General features: G+C 42.6%; 1 protein-coding gene across 1 annotated transcript in view; it reads right to left on the bottom strand.

The window, feature by feature from the left end:
* DHX8 (DEAH-box helicase 8) overlaps positions 1–26,434 on the bottom strand; it is a 30,747-nt gene continuing 4,313 nt past the window's right edge. Inside the window, exons 5-23 of the mRNA XM_027870382.1 lie at positions 24,749–24,858; positions 23,779–24,102; positions 23,185–23,329; positions 22,849–23,052; positions 22,174–22,261; positions 21,648–21,745; positions 17,913–18,060; positions 15,748–15,929; positions 15,120–15,314; positions 14,723–14,908; positions 14,358–14,568; positions 13,996–14,177; positions 8,870–9,010; positions 7,648–7,803; positions 6,067–6,204; positions 5,509–5,637; positions 5,139–5,335; positions 4,306–4,485; positions 1–3,699 (exon numbers count right to left, since the gene is read on the bottom strand). Of these exons, the coding sequence (XP_027726183.1) occupies positions 3,480–3,699; positions 4,306–4,485; positions 5,139–5,335; positions 5,509–5,637; positions 6,067–6,204; positions 7,648–7,803; positions 8,870–9,010; positions 13,996–14,177; positions 14,358–14,568; positions 14,723–14,908; positions 15,120–15,314; positions 15,748–15,929; positions 17,913–18,060; positions 21,648–21,745; positions 22,174–22,261; positions 22,849–23,052; positions 23,185–23,329; positions 23,779–24,102; positions 24,749–24,858 (3,234 nt within the window). The 3' untranslated portion in view covers positions 1–3,479. The remainder of the gene's footprint in view (positions 3,700–4,305; positions 4,486–5,138; positions 5,336–5,508; positions 5,638–6,066; positions 6,205–7,647; positions 7,804–8,869; positions 9,011–13,995; positions 14,178–14,357; positions 14,569–14,722; positions 14,909–15,119; positions 15,315–15,747; positions 15,930–17,912; positions 18,061–21,647; positions 21,746–22,173; positions 22,262–22,848; positions 23,053–23,184; positions 23,330–23,778; positions 24,103–24,748; positions 24,859–26,434) is intronic.

The following is a 26,434-nucleotide window of genomic DNA, read 5'->3' on the forward strand; positions in this document are numbered from 1 at the left end:
CATGTTTCATTTTATATTTTCGGGGGGGGGGGGAATGCTTCCAATTCACTTGCTTTTTTAAAAATTCCAGACAGGGAACATAAACTTCATTAAATATACAAATAACAGAAATATACATCAATGTCACATTATGGCCAGAGGCTACACCAAGGGGAAGGAGAAAATGGAAAAGGAAAAATATTACAGGGAGAGGCAGATAAGGAAAAGATAAGAGGAAAAAAAAAGTCAATAGACTGAATTAAATTGCTGTTCGATGCCCCTTGAAAAGCTAATTGTAGGATTAGCCATTGTTCACTGCTCTTCAATTGCCCTAATCCTTAAACTTTGAGAAGCTTGACCAAGTAAGTGGAAGTCCACTGGGAGGAAATTATCATCTCATACAGTGAAGGTGGTCAAAGCAAGGTTACTGTGGGTTGAATGAGATCAAGCTGTGGGCCGGAGGATTCCTTATCCCTGTATACACCCCACAGAGATCCAATATATGCATGCATATGCAGGCACATATGCATTCACAACACAAATCAGATGAAAAGAGCAGGAAACTCCCAAGCTTGGGTACCTGCTGGGCCACTGAGAATAATAGACTTTCATAACCAGGAAGATTCCAGCTCACAGCATGAGATCCCTATCCTCTCCCCAGCCATCACCCAATGTCGGGGAAAAAAACGACCTAAGGAAAGGGAAACAAGCACCCCATTGTGCAAGAGGCACAGTCCAATCTTGACCACAGTTCTTCCGGAGAGCACCATCTCTGTCCTGAAATGGACAGGGTGGGGAAGCAGCTCCGGGGAAGGAATCTACACAGGCCCTCAGTTCCACAATCCATGTTGATCTTTCCTGGAGGAAGGTCAGAAGGGCTTGTAGACTCAGCAGGGTCCCCAGCGTGGGCGAGGGGTGAGGAGGCCACAAGGTTGTGTCTCACCCAAGCTCTCCAAGAGGAGGTAACTGGAACACACACAGAGTTGGAAGCCAGGAGGCATTCTACATGGCCACCCAAACCACTGTCAGCTGTCTTTGGACTTGGTAGGTGGCCGGCCAAGCTGCCCCCTCCCACCAATGAATCAAAACGTCACATATTGCCCCTGTAGCACGGTAGCACTGTCGATAAGGAAAGGGGGAGCTGTACTCAATGACCACAAGGTAGGATGATAAAGGAGTCCACTTCCAGCTTTGTCCAGGAACACCTGACTTGCCCTCTATCATATGGCCAGATCTGGGGGGAAATGGACAGGGAGGGAGGTTGCTGAGTTGTGTTTCTCTCTGCCCAGTCACCTCTATTCCCAGGCCCCTCTTGGCCTCACTTTGCAAGCTTTACAAAACATAAGGTCTTTGCTCCTAAGGCCCTCAAGCTGACTGTTTCTGCTGGACCATTCCGAGGTCAACCCAGAACAACCTTGATTCTTCAGGGCTCAAAATTCTCAGGACCCTTCAGGTTCAAACATTAAACCTCCTCACATAGAAAAGGAAAAGATGCACCTAGTGGAGGGAGAAGAGGGAACTTACCCAACACCCTAAGTAATTCCTCAGCCCTGAGCAATTGCTAAGTCGGGAGTCTGTTCCGCAGCAGGTGGCCAGGATTTTCAGAGAGATGCTCAAAAGAGTTCAGCTCAACTTAGGGGCAAACCAACAAAAAGGTGAGCGGGAAGGAAAGCTCAGACATGGACACTAATAAGGTCACACTGTTTGATTCTAATAGCTGCTCCCCCACAAGTCAGCAGCATAGAAGACTGGAGGATTTAGAGCTGGAAAGGATCTTAGAGATCACCTAAGCCTAATTTTCTCACTTAACTGAAAAGGAAACTAAGGCCCAAGGAGGTTAAGTCATAAGCCTGCCCAGGTCACACAAAGGATAAAGCTGGTTCTCAGACCTGACCCCAGCTTTACACTGCATTGAAACCTGGAACTCCCTCCCTAAATGGACAAGAGGAGAAGCAAAGCCAATGATGGAGGCCCAGCTAACAAACCAGACAGCACCGAGGGGAGAGGTGTTTTCGTTTGAGAAAACATGTCCTAATGACCACCTGAAGTCCAATGTGAAAAATTTAGAACCAATTAGAGTTCAATAACCCCTCCAAACACTGAAAGCTTGAACAGCAGGAGACAGACACCACACCTGAAACATGCCAGGACACACCGTGGGCCTCAGTGATTCCTTATACTTTTGGGTCACTTTTGGGGAGCCCGTTCTATTCCCCAGCACCTCCTGAGCACAAAAGCAGCTTTCCCCACGTCAGTGCCTCATACAGGTGCTGCCTTCTATTCAAACAGGGCAGTGCTTGCCCTTCTGGGGTTGGAGAAAGAACGAGCCTAGATGAGGCATACCCCCATAAAGACCTAAGAAAGGTGAGTCAGGAAAAAGGAAATTCAGGTCCTGCTTCAGAAGGACTCAGAGTACAGCTGTTAAGCATCCACAACCCATCTCCAAGAAGGTGTTTGTGTGTGCATATGTGTGTTTTGTCACAGAAAGCCTCTTTGTTAAAATTCACAAGAGTTCCTGGGGGAATACTAGGCCTGTTTTGTGGAAGGGGGTGATGGGGGTGGAAATTAAATAAAATAAAAAGTTGTGATGTCACTTAGCATTTTTAAAGAGGAAATAAGACACATTACATATTGTATAGGGTGAAAAACCCTCTATATTCAACATCTGTAACCACTCAGACCCCTAGACTGAAGCGCTCTGTAGAATGGATGAGGTTAATCACGGGGTGACCTATAGTTTTTAACTATGCTAGAGACAGCGCTGAAAGACAAGACTCCCAGCCTGAATGTGTGTGCTGCCGAAGCCCAGCCCAGATGCAAGGGACTTTGGTTCTGGGGAAGGGGGAGGGAAGAGGGGGTGCCAGATCTTTTACCATGTGCTCCCAAGCTGCAGATCCTAAATCTCCCCTTCCCCAGGAGACTGGCCAATATACTAACATTTGAGCTAAAAGAAATAACTGTAGGAAAAAATATATACATATGTATTTAAAAATAAACAAATGCATATTTCCAGAGTTAAGCCTGAAGAAACAGGTTGGAGAGTAGATGGAAAGCTAGGGTAGTACCATCAGTGGCTCTGCTGTTAAGTCCTCAAGCACTGGGCTGATGGGTGGGCATGTGAGTGCTTGGCATGTGAGGGTCCTCTGGTCTGAGGATCTTGTAGCATGAGCTATTCAGAAATGTAACAATTCCTCCTGGTCCAGTTCTGCAGAAAAAGGTGCTACATACCTGTCATTCACAGGCCCCAAGTTCGCCCCAGCCAAGAGGGTAGTATGTATCTCAAGGCCAAGGTGAACTCCTGTCTTCTGAGGATTTCACCACAAGGAAAGAAAAGAGAGTCAAGTTCAGGATGTCCTGCTTTGGCTTTAGGGCCTCTCAACCCAAGGACAGCTGTACTCCCAGTGGTGCATTTTAAACAAAAGTCACTAGAGTCCTAGGCCTTAGTCCTACAGCAGGGACCTGAAACTGAGCACTTTGTGTCAGAGCCCACAGCTCCCTTGTCACCGCCGCCGGAAAGCACGTGAGATCCTCCAAGCATTCGGCTCCTCATAGCGGTTGTACAGGGGTTCCAGGCGCTGCTGCTTCTTCTGCTTGCTGAGCTTTGTGGGATCTGAGACCTTGAAGAAGGCTGGGGCAAACTCCACCAGCCACCGGGGGTCAATGGTGGTGACCTCCCGCATGTACTCCTTGGTGGTCAGCACCAGCTCATGATATACCACCCTGGGGACAGATGAACACAAGACTCAGAACTGTGGGGTTATGTGACACTGCTCCACACCAAAACCTACGAAACCTTCCCCCATTCACGCACTCTCTGGGTTCTATTTTTCCACTGAGCTCTGCTTATCATTAATATGACACTGCATTCTAGACCTTTGGTCTGGTGGAACTTGGCTTTTTTGTGAACCAAAGGACCTTGTCTGTCCTGCAAATGAGGGACTCACACCAATGGTGAATTGCAACAATTATCCCAATGTAAATATACCCAGAGATCCACAGCCTCAGAGTATTCAGTCAGGCTAATAAGAACTGGAAGAAAATGATTCCCCTATTGAGACCTCTTAGAAATATTAGGGCTAGAAGAAGTGCTGAAAAGAGCACAGAAATATATATTTTAGTTTTGTAAATTTAAAGGACAATTTATCCAGAAGTTGCAGGGGTCTCACATGATTATCTGTTAATAATGAGGGGAACTGAGACGTCCTGTGGAAGGCAGCACATCTCGAGAGCTGGGATGTCACTAGTCTTTGTTCTTTCATACACAGAAATGTACTGGGGGGATTCCTCCACCATCTGAATGTCCTACATTATGTACTGCTGGCCTACCATTCTGGCTGTCTGTTGAAGAGAGCGCTGGAGGGATGGATGTAGACCACCTGCTGGTCAATCAAAGTTCGATAGCCCTCCTGTGGGTCCTTCTTGGCAGCATTTCGGAAGAAACCACTGCAAATGGCTTTCTGTACACGGACTGTAGCCTTGCCACAGGACACCACATCCAGTTTATGCCTATGCAGCAGAACAAAGGAAAACAGGAGAAAGACATGGGACTGATCTGTTGTCAGAGGTTGGCCACATACACAAACACACACACACACATACACACACACACTCAGTATCTCTCTTCTCCCCCACTCCAAACAACAGGAGATTCTTACTTCCACCACTAAATGTCAAAGAGGGACAGATGCTTTACAGATTGGGCAAAGTATAAGCCCAAATCACTCAGGTACTTTCCCAAACAGAATTTTTACTTCTAAGGCCTCAATGTTAAGGCCAGTTTCCTTCCATTAGGTTTGTAAAATTATGGTTTTATTTTTTTAATCACAAAGAATATGTCCTTCTTTGTGGGATTTTTAAAAGCAAAAATCTGCATCGCTGCACTCACTTGTAACAAAAGAATAGGTCTAAAAAAAATGGAGTAGACCCAGAGATGGGTTCATTTGTTTGCTGGCGGCCGTTGGTTTCGAGTGGGGTTTTTTTTTTTTGGTGGAAGAAGGTTGGCAGCTGCATACGTAGGGACGAGGAAGTCAATAATCATGTACAAAAGGGAGAAGAACAGAAGCACTTGCTCTATGCCAAGCCACTCCAAAAGATTCTGCAATAAATCTGGATCTTGCATGGTGAGAACGAGGAAAAAAAAGGTCAGATTTTAGGCTCACCTATCCATGATGCCCAACATCTGTTTACGAATGTCCTGGGCTCGGCGCAAGGAGCGAGCCTGTATGAAATTCTCATAACACCAGGGGTTAGAGAATTTGTTGTTCTTCCAAGAATTGTACACAGCCAAGAGGGTGAGGTGGTCACCTTCAGTCTGGTGGAATTTGGCTTTCTTCTGATCTGCAAGGGCTTGTTTGTCCTGCCAATCAATGGAGCACAAGATTATTCTCTTCACAACAGCTACTCATTCCTACCCAATTCAGATCCAAAGGGCCATTGCCCAGGCCTCCCCCAAGAAAGTCCCCCACAAAGCCAGCTCAGTGTGCCTGTCACCAGGGGACGCCCTGAGAAGGCAGGCCTGCACTCCCCTACCTTGGGCCTGTAGAAGACATTCTGCACTGACAGCATGGACACAATGGTGAGCATCTCCTCACTGCAGCCCAAATGCACGGACATGATCAGCATCTTGCACAACATTGGCTCCAAGGGAAACTCTGCCATCTAGAGGGAGAAAGAGAAACTGTTTGCTTCCCCTCAGGAGGCCTCCCGGAAGGGCACCAAGAAAGGACACACCCAGGGACACGCCTTCCCCAGACCCCACCTCCAATGGCTTGTAAGTGCAAAAGAACAAACTACAGTCAGGAGGCAGGCGGCAATGGACTAAATCTAAGCTTTTGGCCCATAAAACTCACACCCGAGGAAACCAATTTTGACCAGAGTGTATTAGACTAGGGAAAGGAAGCAGCTTTTTATAAAGCAAGACTCCTGAGTGGTATCTGGAGACCAGGTGAGACGTGCAGGCTCAGGATTGCAGTCTGAGAATGAAACCACGCCCACCCAGGGATCCCCACGTCCTCACTGACAGAGGAGACCGACACTTGGGGAACAAGGAGCAAGGAAGAGAGAGCTGAGGCTGAGCCTGTGACTCACCCTACGGCCCAAACGGGTGAGCAGGCCCTCATCATCCAGGGCTCCCAAGGTGTACAGCTGCTCCATGGCTGTAATCAGAGTTTCCATTGGGGGGGCATCCATGAAGTCAAAGGAAAGCAGGTCATTGATACCCATGGCCTGGATCGGAAAGGAGAGAAACACCGTCACCCCACTTACCAGGCATTCCAAATGACTACTTACGGGGACAAAACAGAGACTTTCAGACACTTCCCTTTGAGGCACTTGGTTCCTCAAGTGCAAAATAGAAAGATGACCAAAGAAATGAATAGTAGCCAACAGGCCAAAGGAGAGCAGGTCATGGGTCCCCAGGGCTTAGAAGAGGGGAAGACAACATCACTCCACCTTTCAGAAATCGTGATTTTTGTCCCTGACAAAAATTAGGCTTTAGCAAAGTATGTAATTTCACAGAAATTCAAAAATCATGCCCTAGAAAAGACAGCACACCGTCTTATACGATTTCTCCAGTTGGCCTTTAAGAATCTCAAAAACAGATCCAGAGTTTATTTCTTTTCTATTCCCCAAAGTTCCTAAGATTTATGTTCACTGTACTTATCTCACTGAATGAACACTCTTTTTGGCTATCACATCCTCTGCTAGGACAGTAGAGAAGATAGTAGATTTTTCCCCTGAAGCTCTGTCCTCCCTCCTCTCACAGAGGGTAAATAATAAATTACGGCAGAGCACTCTGCACCAATAAAGTGACAGGGCTCGGGAGTAACATCAATTGTCATGGGGACAATGCCATCATCTGGGAAATTACTCCTGCAGCTGCCACTGCCAAGAGAGAATGAAGCTCTCCACTGAGGACTAGGAGAGGAGGAGAAATGATTCAGAATGAAAACCAAGCTCCCAAAGGACCAGTCTGTATTCTGATCTTACAACTTAGTTTAAAATTTTTTTTTGATGTTGGCTTATTTTGTTTTGTTTTGACTTTTCTAAAGAGTGGGAAAGGCTTGAAAACTAAGACTCTGAGAAACTACTGTCACAGGACTGTTAGAATTGGAAGGAACCTTGGTTTGATACTATTGACATTTTTCAAATGTTTACTGTTAGTAACTGAAGTCCTAAAAAGTCAAATGACCAATTTGTTTTAATCCTAAGAAAGAAAAAGACTGAAGCTGAAGAAGATATATCGGCTCAGCTACAGTCCAACCTCTTATCCCAGTTATTTACATTTGACTCAAAGTAATTGATTTATGATATTACTTGAGTACTAACTGGAGATTCATAAAACTGAGGTTAATTTACTAAAAGCTTTATAATTGGGTTGTACTAACACTCACACCTGGAAGCATCTGGGTGGCTCAGTGGATAGAGCTCTGGGCCTGGAGTTTGGAAGATCTGAGTTAAAATCCAGCCACAGACATGTACAAGCTGTGTGACCCTGGGCAAGTCACTTGACCTGTTTGCCTTAATCCACTGGAGAAGGAAATGGCAAACCACTACAGAATCTTTGCCAAGAAAACCCCACAGAGAGGATGGTCCACAGGGTTATGAAGGGTTGGACACAACTAAATGACTGACCAACAACACTCCATGCAATGAAACAGTGATGTCTACCTTGAGAGAGAGCACCGTGCTGGCTAAATTAGTCCTCTGGATCTCAGGCACATTGGTGGTCAGCATTTCATCTCGGTAGGCACGCTCTGTATAAAGCCTGTAACACTTTCCGGGCCCTGTTCTCCCAGCTCTGCCTGCCCTCTGCTTTGCCTGCGCCTAGAAAGGTGAACATGAAGAAATAGCACACCTGTTAAGCAGTTACTGAGGTGGAGAAAATCATAATAAGTAGGCAATAGGCTACTGGCAAAATTATACATGGGGCCTGATTTATTCCACTACCATTCAGATCATTTCTAAGACCACTAATGTCCTAACTGTAATCCTATTCATAGCAGGATATTCAAACAACTGCTGAAGAATGATCTAAAATAAAGCAACTACCAATGAGGGTGTGAACACCTGCAGCATGGTCGTGGGCCCAGCAGCCACAGTAGCCTGGCAAAGACACCAAGGGCAGGAGAGCTGCTCTAACAGAGCAGCCACTAAATCCAAGCAGCAGAAGTACAGAGAGTGCCAGACTGTGGAAACTTCTGTTGCAGCTATAACCAAAAGACAGTCTGGGGGACTAGAGGGAAGACTGACCAGGACACGCTAAGTGCTTTCAGCTCACACCCAGCCCATATGACCCAGAAAAACACCATGACCAGCAGCACCTTAGAATGACACCCAGCTGACTGGACCAGGGCCTTAATAGTCTATAGAGGCTCCAAGTCTCTCACTGAAACTTTTAAAAAACGGTAAGGGCAACAGACAATTTATCAACCTGTTTCTCTACTATTGCTTTACTATTGTCCTTTGCTGTTGTAATTTGATTAGCAGGATGTTACAATTATTAGAAAACAAATCTGCCATAAATTATTAGTGTCTTGGTCATTTGTATCTATGTATTTTTTTAATGTGTTCTTCCACCTAGGTAGGCTAGGCTGGAACATGGTAGAGTACAAATCAGTAGTTGTGAAAAGAATCTACAATTTTAGAAATTGAAAAATACTACTCTATAGATTTAAAACTCACAAGCACACCCCCAAACACTCCCCTTATCCAGCTTAAAAGTAAGGTATAATATCATCACTTAGAAAACTTATCTTTAAAAACACTGTAAAATCCAAAAGCATAACATGCAAAACTTTTAAGAAAAATCCAACCAAATCTTTTAGAAAATTTGCCGGCAACTCCCATCTGAGAGCTGACTTCCACTCCTATGAGGGCCGAGTCTGTGTACCTGAGAGATGGGAGTCACCACCAGCTGGTCGATCCCAGTCTTGGAGTTGTACACTTTCTGCTTCACAAACCCGGGGTCCACCACGTAGTAGATCCCATCAATAGTCAGAGATGTCTCAGCAATGTTGGTAGCAATTACAACCTGCAGGTGAGAAACACAACTAGTTGTGGCAGCTGTTTTTCTGCTCAAAGAGCAATGCAGATGTGCAAAACTTTACAATCAAAGGGTGTGAGACACTGGGACACATCACCAAAGAAATATGTACCTCTCCCCTCTGGAGGCTCAGACGACGAACAGAGAAGACAATTCTATCTGGGAAGGACTGGGGATCCTTGCCTGATGGCAGGGGGAAGGGAGGAGGAGGTCCTTTCCAGCTCACAAATTCTGTGAGGAGGAAAAATCATGCCTGAGCTGGAGGGAGAAAGGACAAGGAGGGGGAGGAAAAGGGGAAAAACTAAAGCTGATCAAAGACCATTTTACTTGGATAAAATTGCTATCTAGCTCACTGTCGAGACCCAATGCCAAATTACTAAAATTTTAATTTTCCAGTGCCTTGGGAAAGCAAAGATTTTCTGGTATCGCATTAGCCAATGCAAAAGGAAATTTTTCTCTTGCCCTCAGGGACATCTAAACTACAAAATGGGCTTTTCACATATGTGGAACATGGGAGAAAATTTTCCAACCATAAAAGGAGGGTGAGAAATTTCATCAGCTGGGTACAGCAATTTACATGATCTAAAAGGTTATTAGTCTTGCCTTGGTACTGCCACAATTCTTCTACCCAGAAGCCTAGCTAATAAAAGACGATGCCTTGGGAAAAGTCACTGAGAGGAGGCTGTAGCACAGCTTACAGCATGCCAGCATCACACTGGCTCCAAAAGACTGCCTACCTATAGCTTAGCCACAGAAACTTAATGCTTAGAAAAGATAGCTGCCATCAACCAATCAACACTTTTTAAGGGCTTACTATGGGTCACAAATTGTGCTAGGCCCTGGGGAAACAAAGAAAGGCAAAAACACTGTCCCAGCCCTCCAGGAGGGCACATTCTAATGGGGGAGACAACATGCAAATAAATCAGTACATACAAGACATAGACAGGAATAGCTGGGAGGCGCAATGGATAGAACACTAGGCCTGGAGTCAGGAAGACTCAGCTTTGTGAGTTCAAATTGGGTCTCAAGACACTTACTAGCTGGGTGTCCCAGGGCAAGTCACTTAACCCTGTTTGCCTCAGTTTCCTCACCTGTAAAATGAGCTGGAAAAGGAAATGGCGAATCACTCCAGTATCTTTGCCAAGAAAACCCCAACGGGGTCATGAAGAGTCAGACATGACTGAAAAATGACTGAACAACAGTAAGACATATTTAGAAGAGAGATGCTAGGTCAGCTGACAGGGGGACCAGGAAGTCCTCCTGGACCTAGTGGGATCTGTGCCGAGTCTCAAAGGAAGCCAGGGATTCTAGGAGGCAGAGGTAAGGGAAGGGGCCAGGCGGTGAAAAGGTTTAAATGCCAAATCAAAGACTTTGTTTTGAACCTGAAGGTAACAGGGAGCCACAGGAGTTCACTGGGCAAAGGGGGAAGTGGTCATACTTTAAGAAAATCACTGACAGCTCTATAGAGAATGGACTGGAGTAGGGAGAGTCAAATGAAGTCGATAAACATTTAGTAAGCAACTACCTAGAGTCAGCTCTGTGACAAGCACTGAGACCTGAGGCTAAAAGATCAATTAGAAGGCTACACACAGGGCAGGGAATCAAGATGGTGGAATACCAAGGCATACAGCAAGCAACGCCCCACCCCCCCCACACCCTCAACTCCTCCATTCACATCCAGAAAATGCACCAGACTGAATCCTGATACCAAGGGAGAAAAGAGAGGCCTGCGGCCACTGGGGAGAGGGTCTGCCCAGAAACAAGCCACTCAAGAGAACTCTACATGGGGAGAAGCTGAGCACCAAGGCAAGAGGAGATGCCAGACTCATCCTGGGCCAAGAGACAGCTGCCAACTGGCAGCTCTGGCACCAGTCAGAGATCCTGGGTGGAGAGGAGGGGACCTGTGCTGAGGGGTGGCAAAGGAGCAGAACCGGGTCTTAGGCAATGTGCTAAGAGCAAAGCAGGCGGCAGCAGTGTGCCTTGCACCCCTCAGGAACAGAAATGGATCTCAGTTCCAGCTTAGAGCCCAGCCTGAAGCCTACAGCAATGTCATTCTTAACTAGCAGAGCTTCCCAGATGGCAAACAGGGGCTGAGTCCAGCAGCAGTCCACTGTTCCTCAGATCTAAAATCAGGGCAGGAGCTTACAGAACTCAGACCAGGAGGACGGCAGTCAGACTTTGCCATGGATCAGATCGCTCTGGGAGCTGTCCCCAACCTTAGTTGTCCCCAAGATCCTAGAACAATGCAATACTCAAGAGCCTAAGAAAGCAACCAACAGCACCAGCCCATATCTTCCCTCCAAAAGTGTGTAGAGCCTGACCCTAACAACAAGTCTCAAGTCAGGAAACAGGCTGAAAGAATGAGCAAAACCAAAAATAATCCCACTGCAAAAAGCAAGTGACAAGGATGCTCACAATACAGATCCAGAAGAAGAGAATGACTCCAAAAGCAAAGCCTCAAAGAAAATTCCTAGAAAGATGAAGAAACAGTTTATAAATGAAAGGACCGCACTAGAGTAGGAAACGGGAAAAGAAATACGAACACTGAGAAAAAGAATTGGAAAGGAAATTAACAACTTTCCACAAGAGGTACCAAACTTTGCTCAAGCAACATACTCCCTGAAAATTAGAATGTACCAAAGAAAAGCAAACTACTACATTTATCAACAAGAGAGTCCAAAGACTGAAAATATAGAGGGAAAAAAGGAAAACTATCTCAAGGCAAAAACAACTGGCCTGGTAAACAGTCCAAGAAAAAAAATTAAGACTCATTAGACCACCTCAACATCATGACCAAAAAAAAGGCCCTAGACATCCAATTTCAAGAAATCTTAAAAGAAAATGGTCCAGACCTCTTAGAACCAGAGGGCAAAGTGGAAATAGAAAGGATTCATCAGTCACCTCCTCAAAGATGACCCCCAAATGAAAACTCCCTATTATTATCAGGGATCAGAGAGTCTAAGTAGACAGAAGGCCAACCGATGAACCTGATGAACTTGAAAGATTACAGTAGGTGGGGGAAGGGAAAGGAAGGTAACGAAAAATCATCTCAGAACTGAGACTGACAAGCAGAAGCCTATACAACAAGAAGGAAGAGGAGGGAACAGCTGAAACTTGAACATCACTCTCATCTGAACTGGTTGAAAGAGGAAGAAGACACACTCACACAAACACACACATTTACACAGAGTTGGGCACAGAAATAACATTTCATTCAACAGGGAAACAGGAGATGAAAAGGGGAAAGGAAGAAGGGGAAATTCGAGGAAGGGCAGATTAAAGGAGAGATTAGTCCTAAGCAAGAAAACCTCTCATGTAGAATATACGAAAATATCTATACCACTTTTGAGGTGATAAAGAACGAGAATGTGGGGGGTGGGGTATCCACCAACCGGGGAATGGCTGATGAGTTCAGAGAAACCTGGGAAGATTTGTTTGTAAGAATGAAGCAAACAGAACCAGGGCAGAAATTAATACAATGAAAGACTTAGGAATTCTGATCACCATAATGACCAGCCAAGTTCTAGAAGATGAGATATGCTACCCATCTTTTGATACACACACACCCCCTCATTCTGCACTCTGAATACCTCTCTACACACACATATACAAACACATGTAAATGCATGTACATACACATATTTATTTATTTAGGACATGTCTAATATAGATATCTGTTTTGCTTGACAATACATGTTTTTAACAGGGGCTTTGTTTTTCTTTTCTTCTCCATCATGGAGGAGAGTTTTCAAAAAAGACTCTTGCAAAAGAACAGGAAACAGAGTAGATGCTTAGTGATTTGGGAATGGCTAAACAAATAACATATGAATGTAATGGATTATTACTATGTTGTAAGAAATGATGAACATGAAGCATACAGAAAAGCACAGAAAGACCTATATGAACTGATATCAAGTGAAGTAAGCAGGACCAAGAAAACAATACACAAAATGACTACAACAATAACGGAAACTGAATGCTACAAAATTGTAACCACCAAGCTTGGCCCCAAAGAAAAGCTATGAGAAGACATCAGTGGGGGACCAAAGATATGGGACATTGCACATAATAACCAGACAGTGGGAAAGACAAAATACATCAATAAAAATTTACTTTTAAAAAAGGCTACTGGGGCAGTTAGGTGGCGCAGTGGATAAAGCACTGGCCTTGAAGTCAGGAGGACCTGAGTTCAAATCCGGACTCAGACCAAACACTTGACATTTACTAGCTGTGTGACTGTGGGCAAGTCACTTAACCCCAACTGCCTAAAAATAAAAAAAATTAAAAAAAATAATAATAATAAAAAGGCTACTGCAATAGACCAGGTAAGAGGTGATGAAGTCCTGAATTTGGTGGTGCTATATACGTGGAGAGAAGGGATGTTTATGAGAAATGTTGTGCAAGTAGAAATGTTAAGATCTGGCAACTGATTGGATATACAGGGTGAGTGAGAGTGAGGAGTCAAGTATGACACCATATTGCTGTAAAGTAGGGTGACTAGGAGGATAGCAGTGCCCTTAAAAGTCATAGGAAAGTTTTGGAAGAGGGTAGGTTTTGGGGGGAAAGATAGTGAGTCCTACTTTGGTGATGCTATAGGACATTTAGTTCAAAATGTCTAGCAGGCAGCTTGTGATGTGGGCCTGTAGGTCAAGAGAGACTAGTGCTATGAAAGATCTAAGAATCATCTGCATAGATCTATGATCACTGAACCCATGGGAACTGATGAGATCAAGTGATATAGTAGAACAGAAAGAAAAAGGGGCCCAGGACAGAGCCTTGGGGAATAACCAGAGTGAGCAGGCATGACTTGAATGAAGATCTAGCAAAGAAGACTGGGGAGCAGTCAGACAGTACAAGGTGGACCAAGAGAACAGGAAATAACAAACAAAGCTTACATTAACTTTAAGCAGCTCTCAACATGACTACTCAAAAATCATTAGAGACATAAGCAATGTGAATCAATTGGGTACTACCTTCCTGCTACCAGGAGGAGCCGGGTCAAAGATCCGGGTCTGCATCTCACTCGGTAGAGCAGAATACACAGGAAGGATGATTAATTCAGGTACATCTGGACCCAGAGATTTCATGCGTTCATACAAGATCTCACAGGCAGTATCAATCTCTTCCTGACCAGTCAGAAACACCAGGATGTCACCTGCATAGAATGAGTAGTGGTATTTAGGCAGGAAAGGAACAAGACCAAGTCAAGCAGCAGCTGGCAATTACATTTCTCATGAAAGTGTTGCCCTTCAAGAGATCAGTTAAAATGCTGGGGAAGAGACACATCCATAGCCAGGAATATTAGTCTAGGAGTAAAACAGTCCCATTCTCTCACCTGGTGGTTCAGTTAAATGGATCTGCATTACTGTGATCAAGCTGGCATCCAAGTAATCTGTTTCAGGTTCTTTAGTGTAGAGAATTTCCACTGGATATGTTCGGCCTGGAATGGTGAAAATGGGAGCTTCATAGAAATACTGGGAAAATTTCACGGCGTCTAATGTGGCAGAGGTAACAATCAGCTTCATGTCTTGCCGTTTCTGCACTGTCTATTAAAAAAAAGGGACTCTGGTCATATTAATACACACAACCAAAAAAGAATGGTTTTCACAACCCATTGTGGGACCGATTATCTCCCCCCAACCTCCCGCCAAGCTGCTCCCATCTGCTGGAAGATAGCACCACCAGGAGCTGTCTAGGTACCTTTTTCAACAATCCAAAGAGCACATCTGTGTGAATGGTTCTCTCATGAGCTTCATCCAACATGATGATTGCATACTGAGTGAGGTCTGGATCAATCAAACACTCCCTGAGCAACATCCCATCTGTCATGTACTTGATGACTGTTTCTGGACTAGTGCAATCTTCAAAACGAATAGTGTAACCCACCTGGAATAGGCAAGAAATGAAACCTCCTACTTAAACCTAAATTTCCTTGTCCTTGCAATCTTCAAGCTGGCTAAAACAGAATATCCAGGTCAGCTGGTTGTCCTGCATAGCCAGACTCATTATTTTATTTGACAGTAGAAGAACACAGTAAAATCCAGATCTCCCAGCTTTTCACCAGGCCCTTCAGTAGCAGCTTTCTTTGGCCTCTTACCTCTTGTCCCAAGCAACAACCAAACTCCTCAGACACTCTTTTGGCCACTGACATCGCCGCGACCCTTCGAGGTTGTGTACATCCAATTTTCCCCCTGGATGTGTAACCTGCCTCAGCAAGGTACTGCGTGATCTGTGTTGTCTTCCCAGAACCTGTCTCTCCAATAACAATCAGAATCTGATTGTCATGAACAGCCTAAGAAGCATTAGAAACAGGTAAGAAATTGTTAATGAATTTTAACAAACACCCCCATCTGAGAGAAACACAAATGCTTTGCCCTGACTGACTCAGAGGCTGTTTTACCATTCTAGCTTATATTCCAGTGCTAATTGTACACGGTCCAGGACTATGGTCCACTTAGCACAATGTTCTGACAAATGAGAACTTTGTTCTAGTTCCTAGGTTCAAATGTTTTCGTTTTTAATAGAGAACAAGTTTTGTAATGAGACACAGATTTTAAAGAAACGTTTTCAAACTTAAATCATGTTCCTTTAAGCATGTCCCCCCATGTTTTCATAATCATCTTTAGATTCCCACATGCTCTCTTCCAGAGAACCTTGCCCTCAAAAGGCCTCCTCTCCTCTTTAGGCGAGGTCCTTCTCCACTTGGCCATAAAATAACTTCTCACCTGAACAAGTTGTTCTTTAAGTTTGAAGATGGGGAGACTTTCCCTTTGCTCAATGATTGACAGCTGGGTCTTTTTACCATAAGACGCTTTGTTGCCCCCAAAAGCGTGCTTCTTCCATTCTGGGATGTCATTAGGCATCATCCCAATGCCCCGCATGTTGGCAGCAATCTGCCTTCCATCCACTAGAGAGAAAAACAAACCACTGAGCACGCCGCCAAACACACTTCTCAACACTGCCTGTGACCCAGGGTACAAGACTAACATGACAGGTGGAGGACAACCCACATGCTGCTGCCTCAGGATGACTGAAATCCCCACAAAGCTAATTATTAGCTTAGATTTCTTAAAGCTTGGCTTTCTACAACCAGGAAAACAAAGCTTATGAAGACTATGATAATATAAATGGCAACAACACTAACAAACTGTTTTACACACAAAATGGCTACCCTTGGTTCTAGAAGATGAATGCTCAAACACCCTTTTTCGTACTCTCAGCAGAAAAATAGTGGGTTTGGATTTGTTACATATGCCGCCTATCACTTCTGCTGTGTCAATTTGTTTTGCTGTTTTTGTTTTGTTACAAAGAGCTCTATGGGGAATCAGTTATTGTTAAGTGTTTTTCAAATGTACAAATACATCTGTGATTTCTTCAATGTGGACATTTTCTCCAATGATGCATTTTTGTTATTCAGTCGTTTTCCAATTGTGTCCAACTATTCATGACCTCATCTGGGGTTTTCTTGGCAAACATGCTAGGGTGATTTGTCATTTCCTTCTCCAGCTCATTTTACAGATGAGGAAACTAAGGTAAATAGAGTTAAGTGACTTGCCCAGGGTCACTCAGCTAGTAAGTGTCTGAGGCCAGATTTGAACTCACAGAGATGAGTCTTCCTGACCCCAGGCCTGGCACTTTATCCACTGTACCACAGAGATGCATATCACAACCTATCCACACTTGCTAATCCTGTATAACTCTTGTTCAAGATCTCTCATAAAGGCACCACAGAGAGTTTGCCCAACAAACTGGAAGCCTGTCTCATTTTCTCCTGACATCAGTAAGATACCAATGGCATGCTCACACAACCACCTGTCATTCTTCAGGCTTGCCACATGACCAGCTTATACTTCCCTATCATACATTTCCCTACTAACATCCTTTACTCCTGTTCTTCCTTCACTAAGGTTACATGTTGAAGCCTACTCACACCCACCCTGCACCTGTCTCCATTATACTCTGTGTGATAATCATTTTCAATTCTCTAGAAACCGATGAATTTCCTGTTTTATAGTCCTACTACACTGGTAGAATATCAGTAATAAAAAGAAGGGCCTGTTCCCAGAAGTCTGAGATCATTAAAGACCTATGCAATTTCCTGAAGCCAATTCAGGCTTCCCTCCAGATGCACGTGTGTGCGTGCACACATAGATGGATAACCTTTACAACAAGGTCAGGCAAGAGACATTCTTCATCCACTTGTTCTTTCCAATGTAGAGAATACGGCTAAAACTCTTTTGAAGTAAGAGTTCTCTCCTGGGAGGCTCTGCAATGCTTTAGGACTGGATGCAAAGCGCACAATGCTGAACACAAAGACAAGCCACCTGAGGATACCTCGTTATCCAGGAGGCATCCCTCCTCGCCCTGGACTCTGCACTGGATCTCCACTCACACAGTGGCAAACACCTCTGGTGAGGATTCACCTCCTCATGCTCCACCTAATGTTTATGATGAGATAGTCACTAAACAAATGACTGCTGACTTTATTGTTATGTCTTGCAAGGAGTTTGGAATGATTCTGAATATGGAAAGGAGGCACCTTTCTGGAAGAAAGTCCTTAAGGAGATGTTTTACTCTACTGAATCAAATGCTGTTTCATAATTTTTTATAGCATTTAGGAAATGATAGTGGTATAAAAAAACATCAAAAGAAAATGTTCAATTCCAACAACAAAAATAAAAGTAGGTACACCTTGACTATGGGACATTTTCCCAAACAAATAAACCTCTTGCAGAACACCATCCCCATCAACAAAGGTTTAGCTTCAGTTTTAATCATTTACAAAAAAAAAGTGGCATTAATTTCCAACCTGGGCCTTTCATGGCTTTCTTCTACCCTTGGGAGCCTTAACAAGAGAACCCCTAATAGCACTCCTCCCCCAGGGTCATACCATCAGGTAGAGGATCCACCCAGTGTTTGTTCAGTCCCATAGGGATGGAGTCCATCTCTGCTTCACGCTGGGCCTGTTTGAGCTCTCTCCTTTCTTTGGCCAAAGCACTCTGCATCATGGCTGCTTGGGACAGGGAGCCATCAGGATTCTAGGAGAATGGGAGAAAAAACCATGAGAATTCTTGTTTGAGGTTCTACCCCACTCAAGCAGGACAGCCTTCAATTTCCCCTACTAGACTTTAAGTTCCCCAGGAGCAGGGACAGAATCATAGCTAAACTGTATCTCTCCCAGCACCTATTCTGCAGACCTTGAGAAAAGCTCTGCTGAAATGAAATGTGGCCTACCTTTGGTAGCAAAATGAACCCTTTAAAAATGTTCTGAAGCTTTAAGACGATTATTCTATTTTTCAAGATGCCACAGAATGAGGTAACAGCAGTGACAATAAGACAAACCACATGTGAATGATAAAATGTGCTAAAGATTGACACCTTCAGAATTCATTCGACCTTGACTCTTGGGAAACGTCTGGCTGCAGCACCAGGTCCAAGGGTGATGGCTTACACAGATAAAATAACCAGCTTTAAGACTCTATTTTGACAGTGGCAGCAGCAGTAGCAGGAGCATCTTCAGGAGCTCTCAGCCCAGAGACAGTAAGAGGGTGGGGAGTGGAGATGGTCAGAAAAGAGATTTCAGGGGACCCTTTGCTGACATTGAGTGTAGCTGGTACAGACTGGTAACTCTATTGCCATATGGAGTTCTAGGCTAGGACTTATTCCTTCAGGGGAAAAAAGACCCTTCCTAGGTAAAGACCAGAATGCAGACCACAAGAACAGTAACCACACCTCTCCTCAGATCACAGTACCTTGGAAGCACTAAAAACTTGCAGACTCCCAGAACTGGCTCTGAAAGCAGCATAAAAAAAAGCCTAAAGCTTGGCACAGTGCCTCCTCACCCCCAGGTGAGGAATGTGCAAATTTAACATAAAGTTCAAAGTCAAGAAATAAACTGGAAAATGAGCAAACAACACCAAAAAGAATTTGACCATAAAAAGAGACAACAGTGCCAGGGAAGACCAGGACATGAACTCAGAAGACAGCAATGTGAAAACAGCTACAAGCAAAGCCTCAGACAAAAATGATAATTGAACCCAAGCCCAAAAAAAATTCCTGGAAGTCTTCAAGAAGTAGAGGAAAAATTGGAAAAAGAAATGAGTGATGCAAGAAAATTATGAAAAGAGAATTAACAGCTTGGTAAAAGAGGCACAAAAAAAAATGATGAAAATAACACCTTAAAAAACAGAATTGGCCAAATGACAAAAGAGGCACAAAAACTCACTGAAGAAAAGAACTCCTTAAAAAGCAGAATAGGCCAAATGGAAAAAGAGGTACAAAAGCTCACTGAAGAAAATAAAAAATAGAATTGGGCAAGCGGAAGCTAATGACTCTATAAAACATCAAGAAACAATAAAACAAAGTCAAAAGAATGACAAAATAGAAGAAAATGTGAACTATTTCATCAGAAAAACAACTGACCAAGAAAATGGATTGAGAAGAGATAATTTAAGAATTATTGTACTACCTGAAAAGCACAGTCAAAAAAAGCTTTGAAATCATATTTCAAGAAATTATGAAGGAAATCTGCACCAGGTATCTTAGATCCAAAGGGTAAAATAGAAATTGAAAGAATCCACCAATCTCCTCCTCAGAGAAATCTCAAAATGAAAACTCCCAGGGATATTATAGCCAATGGATTTTTAATGAAATAGAGGACTTCCAGGTATTCCTGATAAAAAAAGACCAGAGCTGAATAGAAAATCTGACATTCAAACACAAGACTCAAGGTTAACATGAAAGAGTAATTATAAGACATTCAATAAAGTTAAACAGTTTATATTCCTATATGGGAAGATGATACATTCTAAGAACTTTATCACTGTTAGAGTAGGTAGAAGGATTCTACATAGACAGAGGGCATGAGAGTGAATTGATTATGTTGAGATGATCTCAAAAAAAATGGTGTAAAAAAGAAGGATGCAATGGAAGGAGGGGGAAGGAAGAGGTGGAATAGGGAAATTTTTCTCATGTAAAAGAGGTGCACGAGGAAGAGCTTTTATCGTGGAGGGGAAAATGGGAGGAGGGAGACAATGTTTGAACCTAGAAATGGTTAAAGGAGGGGAGACGCGCGCGCGCACACACACACACACTCAATTGTATATAGAAATCCTTACACAATAGTGAAATAGGAGAAGAAGGGAATAAAAAATATGGGCTGGGGGGAATGATAAGAACGAAAATTAAGGGAGGCAGTGGTCAGAAGTAAAATAGACTCCTGAGGAGGGACAAGATAAAAAGAGAGAGGATAAAGAAAAGAAAACAGAATGGAGAGAAATACATAGTAACCATAACACTGAATATGAACAGGATGAACTCATCCATAAAACAGAAGCGGATAACAGAAAACAGAATAGATTAGAAACCAGAATTCAACAATGTTGTTTACAAGAGATACACTTGAAACAGAAACACACAGAGTTGAAATAACGAGTTGGAGTAAAATCTATTATGCTTCAGCAGAAGTAAAAAAAGGCAGCAATCACGATCTCAGAGCAAAAACAAAAATCAAGAAATAATCAGGGAAACTTCATTTTACTAAAAGATACCACAGACAATGAATATTAAAAAAAATTTATAGCAAGTTTTTCTGGTAAAGGTCCCATTTCCCAAATATATAGGAAACTGAGTCAAATTCATAAAAATAAGAGCCATTCCCAATTGATAGTCAAAGGATATGAACAAGCAGTTTTCAGAAAGATATGAAAAAAAGTTTTCACTATTGATTAAAGAAATGCAAATTAAAACAACTCAGAGGTAACACTTCACACCTATAAGAAATGACAAATACTGGAAGGGAGGAGAGTAAATAGGTATACTAATGAACTGTTGGTGGAGTTGTGAACTAGTTTAACCATTCTGGAACTATGCCGAAATGGCTATAAAACTGTGCACATCCTTCGATTCAGCAATACCACTACTAGATCTGTACCCCAAAGAGATCAAAGGAAAAGGAAAAGGATCTATTTATACAAAAATATTTATAACAGCTCTTTTTGTGGTGACAAAGAACTTGAAATTGAGGGGATACTTATCAGCTGGGGAATGACTGAACAAGTTGGGGCATATGATTGTGATGAAGTACCACTGTGTTATAAGAAATGATGAGGGGTATGGTTTCAGAAAGGACATGGCAAGACCTATATGAACTGATAAAGTAAAATGAGAGGAACCAGGAGATCATTGTGCACAGAAACAGCAATGTTGTAACGATGATCAACTGTGAAGGACATGGCTATTCTGATCAATACAGTGATTCAAGTTAACTGCAAAGGACTCATGATGGAAAAATGCTGTCCACCTCCAGAGAGAGAAATGATGAACTCTGAGCACAAACAAAAGTATAATTTTCTTGCTTTATTTTCTTTTTCTTTTGCAAATGGCTAATATGGAAATATGCTTTGCATAATTTCACCTGTATAACTGATATCTTTTTTTTTTTTTTGCCTTCATGGTGGGTGGAAAAGGGATGAAAGGGAGGGAGAACACTTGGAACTCAAAATTTAAAAAGAAAAGAATGCTAAAAATAAATAATAAATTGGGGGGGGCGGAGGAGACTGTATTTTTTCATCCTAAAAGAATGAAGTCCCTCTGAGGTTTCCAGGTTACGTCCAGCATTTCTCACCTTGACAATTTTAATGGGGCTCATGTCCATGCTTTGTTTGGTGTGTCCTCTCAGGAACGGAGGTTCTTCCTCAACCAGTTCAATCTCCAAGTCTTCATCTAAAATCCCCACAAAAAGAAGACTGAACAAAAGAAGAAACCCACGTTCTTTTCACCAAAACCTAGGTAACACTTATAAAAAGAAACCACCATCATCAAGGATATTGCCAAAGGCCTAAACAGTAATTAGGTTCAAAAGAAAGCAGCCTTTCAACTAATTGGTATCAAAAGGAATAAAAACAATTTCTTTCTTTCCCCCTTCCCATGCTCTTCAGAGGGCTGGCATACATCTCAATCTAATTGCTTTTTGGAACTTTTACATGAAATCAAGCATGTTGAAAATGCTTTTCTGGGAGTATTTACTTAGCACTTTCAAAATACCTTTTTCTAACACAAACCAAGCTACAAACTGGCTAGTCCTGTACACCTCAACCTGAAAATACTTTCTTGATTGTTTCTAGTCCAACCTAACCCAACTAGTTTGTTACCTTCTTCATCATCCACTTTAGGAAGGATTCCTGTCTCTTCATCAAAGTCTGGAAACTCTTCTTTGGAAAGTACATTGGCTGCAATCATCTATACAGAAGGCAAACAGCATCATTTGTAGTTTGCTGGTGTAGAAACTGACTAAGTGAAGGTGAATATAAAGCTTTCTAATGAAGAACTGAGGTCATTTTTCCTTCACCTGAAGAAGTCAGAGCCCTCATTCTCTTAGGTCTTTTTTTTTTTTTTTAAACAAAGTCTTTTTAAACCTGAAGTAAAGGTAATTTGTGGGGTGCTGGCAAAAATATACAAAACACTGGCCTCAGTAATTAACTGAAATCATCTACTAAGGCAGAGTTGGGCCAAATAGCAAAACAGAAAGAAATCTTTTGTTCTCAGTCTGACTTTGCCAATTACTACCTATGTAACCTCATATCTAAAAGAGACATTTATAATCTACTGAGAAGCAAATGAGAGCATATAGTAAAGTCTCTTATAAACTGCAAAATGCTATGCAAATGTGAGAGATCATTATTTCTGATTCTGCACAGTTGCTGTCAGACCTTCCTTGTCCCCCACCTTCATCTTTTCTGGAACCTACTACTCCCACTTACAGGAAAAACTCCTGGCTCTAAGTGTTGATAATTAAAAACAAGTAGAGGAAACATGAGAGCCCCCACCTGTTTGATCTCCCATTTCTCAGGATCTGAGATTCGAGTCAGGCGTTTCCTTTCAAGAGTGTCATCTTCTACTTCTGGGGCACTGACAAGGGAGAGGTGCGTTGGTCTATCGGGGTTCCTCATAGAGGTCTCCTCATTGGTCTCCCCAACGAGGTTCCTCCGTCGGTTTGGGTTCAGATCTTCTCCAGTATCCTGATCCACATCCTACGGCAAACAAAAACCTCTGGGTTCACATTCCACCCTCACGTTTCCAAGGGCACCAGGTATGAAAGTGCCCAATGCCACCTCCCTTGCAAAAGACACCCTCTATTACGCTGACTACCTCTCCTGCCTTACCTTCATGCTCAGGCTGGTTTTGGTCCCAGTGAAAGACAGGACTTTCACCTTAACCCTCTGGCCTTTGCTCACAACATCAGCAACATTGGCTACTCGACCTTCCCGACGAAGCTCAGAGATGTGAACTAAACCTTCCCACCGTTTCCTGTGCAGTACAAAAGGAAGATACATAATTCCTAGTGGTTTCAAATGTCATTAGGGCAAAACTAAAGGAAAAAGTTTAAATTCTAGTGGAAGGGACTGAGGTGAAATAAAACTTCCTAACAACAATGGAAGCCAAGTTTACTGAAGGAAGCCATCAAATCTCCTTCCCTGGGAAGCATCTTAAAAAAAAGAAAATGAGTTCCATCTCCACCTGTGTCTCACTAAGGAAAGGGCCAGTCTTGTCTGAAGGAGAAGAAAGGGTAAGATGGCTTCTGGAAGGACATGCCAGCCCCAAAACAGTTTTTGAATAGACTAAAGAAGATTGATTGGACTAAAGAAGAATCCTCAATCAAACCACCTATACTTATTTTTTTAATGTAAAAAGCCCAAATGAGTGTAGAAGACATTCTGTCTACTACTTGAAGAGACATAAAAGGCTTTAGATGTTACCTTAGTCCTTCCAGCTGTACGAAACACCCAAATTGCATGATACTGGTAACTTTGCCATTGTAAATGTCCCCGATAGAAGGCTCTTCAGGAGGAGGCCGGTCCACATGTTTGTCTCGCCATCTGTCATTATTCTTCTCCCCATATTTATCACGGTCCTTACGGTCTTTGATAGGACTTTGACTTCTGCTCCTAGATCGGTATCTAGATTTCCCTTTATTCCTATCTCGAGTTCTAGAACGTGACCTTGATCGAGACCGGTGTCTCCGTTTGTGGTCTCTGTCTCGGCTTCGACTCCGACTTCGTTTCTTCTTTTTGGCTCTATCACTATCAGAAAGAAATAGATTTTAGATAATTCAGACATATCCCACCTAACACTGTTAACCAGTTCCACAAGACAGAACATTAAAGGAAATAAATTTGGAGGGTGTAGTTAGTTTACAACAGGAGGTAAATAGGTAGTTTATAACAGGAACAATGTTATAAATGGATAATTGGCCAAATAACAGTACAGTGGGATCTCGCAACTTTACAGCTGTGAAACCTCTATATAACATATGAATATTCTATATGCCTCCATACAAAATACTAATATTGCAAAATGAGGTAGTTGTGATAACCATATTTATATAGGGCATATTTATATATGAGACACCAACCTATATGATGGTAGCCGTGAAAGCCATAAATACCGGTACATGTCCAGCACCCAAAACAAATCAGAAAACTAACATACAAAAAATTTTGCTTTGCTTCTCATTTCAAGACCTTTTGTTTGGAGTTTTTTCTATTTCCTAAACTTCCTAGCATTTGCTCACAAATATCTGTCAGCAGGAAGCAGGAGTGGGTGGTAAAAGTGGCCAAAAGGGTGCAGTGAGGAGCCACTACAGATCCTGAGGACTTGTCTAAAAATGTATTTGGACTGGCCTGCCAAGTAGAACTACTTTCCAAAAAGAAAATCCAAAAGATATACCGGTGTTCAGAGCCTCTCTGCTTCTCATGTGCAGCAGCACTGGGCATCAAGGCTTCTAGCTCTTTCAGGACATCCACAGCTACTTTCATATCATCTTCATCAAGCATGGTCTACAGGAACAACAGGGTAAGAAAAAACAATAGTCAGAAAATACAGCTGACAAAAATGAACATTTCCACTAAATTCCTGCTTCAAGTTTCCTTGATGGTAGCATAGAGATGACTTTGGTTTCAGACATTATATCACAGAGAAATACAAGCTCTGACAGGCCCTACTTTTAAGTATGCCCTGAAATGCACTGTGCACCTATTACCCAAGGACTGGCCTTATTGGTTAAGCTCAGAGAGGCTCATCACCAGAAGCTGGCTATCAGGTTTAAATTTTATTTGGCCACAGAAACTCCTGAAACCACCTATTAAGACATGGATGGGGGGCAGCGAGGTCGAGCAGTAGATAGAACACCCACCCTGAAGTTAGGAAGACCTGAGTTCAAATCCAATCTCAGACCAGACACCTGATACTTACTAGCTGTGTGACGCTGAGCAAGTCACTTAACCTCAACTGCCTTATCAAAACAACCAAAAAAAAAAAAAAGATATGGATGGGTTGGGATCTGCCTGCATGAAAGGAGTGTTTACACAGATCCTGACATATTGAAATAACAGCAACTAACATTTATATTATAATGTTTAACTGATTCAAAAGTTGTTTTATGTGATCCTCCTAACAACCCCATGAAGTTGGAAATGTTGGTTATCATTTTCATTTTACAGAGAAACTTGAGGATCTGAGAAGTTCAGTGATCTGCCCAAAGTCATCTTGCCAATTAAGTGTTCAAAGCTGTATCTCAAATGTTGTTCTTATGACTCCCAGTTCACCATTCTTTGCATTACACCCATCTGCGCTGGGTTACAGACTATAAAACCAAAGTGAAAAGGAGCCAGGAAGAATTTCCAACATAAAATAATGAGAAAGGACAAAAATGGAGCTTCCAGAAGTAAAGGAGGCTTCACAGTTCTGCTGTACACTGACCATTTCCTGGAATCCAAGGCTAATTTTTTTTTCAAGAGCCCTTGAAAAATTGGAGAGAGCACAAAGGACAAACAGTATAACGAGGGAGATGGAAACTACGTCATGAGTAGAATGGTTGATGAAACTTTGAGGTATCTGAAAGAAGAAAAGACTTCAGAGAGGACACAATGACTGTTTTCAGATATCTGAAAAGCTGTCATGTGGATGAGAAATGAGTTACAATTATTAAATGGGATGGGCTGTACTATGAAGAAACAAGCTCCCCATCACTGACATTATGTGCTAGCCAAGAAAAGCTAGATGTCAGAGAGATTATGGAATTGGGGGGAGGTGGAATTAGACAACTTTTGACTCTAAAATGATATTATTCTAGATGATGAATAGACACAAAAGTTCTTAGAAAGCTTTTCTTATGCTCTGTACATCTCTGTAACACTTAACCCAGTTCTATGGTTTTCAATTAATGGCAAAAATTTTACCAAACTGGGACCTGAGAAACACAGAATTATCCAAGTGAAAAGAACATGCTTTACTTATAAAATATCATGTATACCACAGTACTGGTTACTTTTAGGGCTACGTTAAATATCCCCAAGGTCTCCAATACATGTTCTCCTACTGCAGCAGACAAATCAGAATATTAGAAAAATTAAA

Source organism: Vombatus ursinus, unplaced genomic scaffold, assembly GCF_900497805.2.
Source record: "Vombatus ursinus unplaced genomic scaffold, bare-nosed wombat genome assembly UNPS02014797.1, whole genome shotgun sequence".
Classification (NCBI taxonomy): domain Eukaryota; kingdom Metazoa; phylum Chordata; class Mammalia; order Diprotodontia; family Vombatidae; genus Vombatus; species Vombatus ursinus.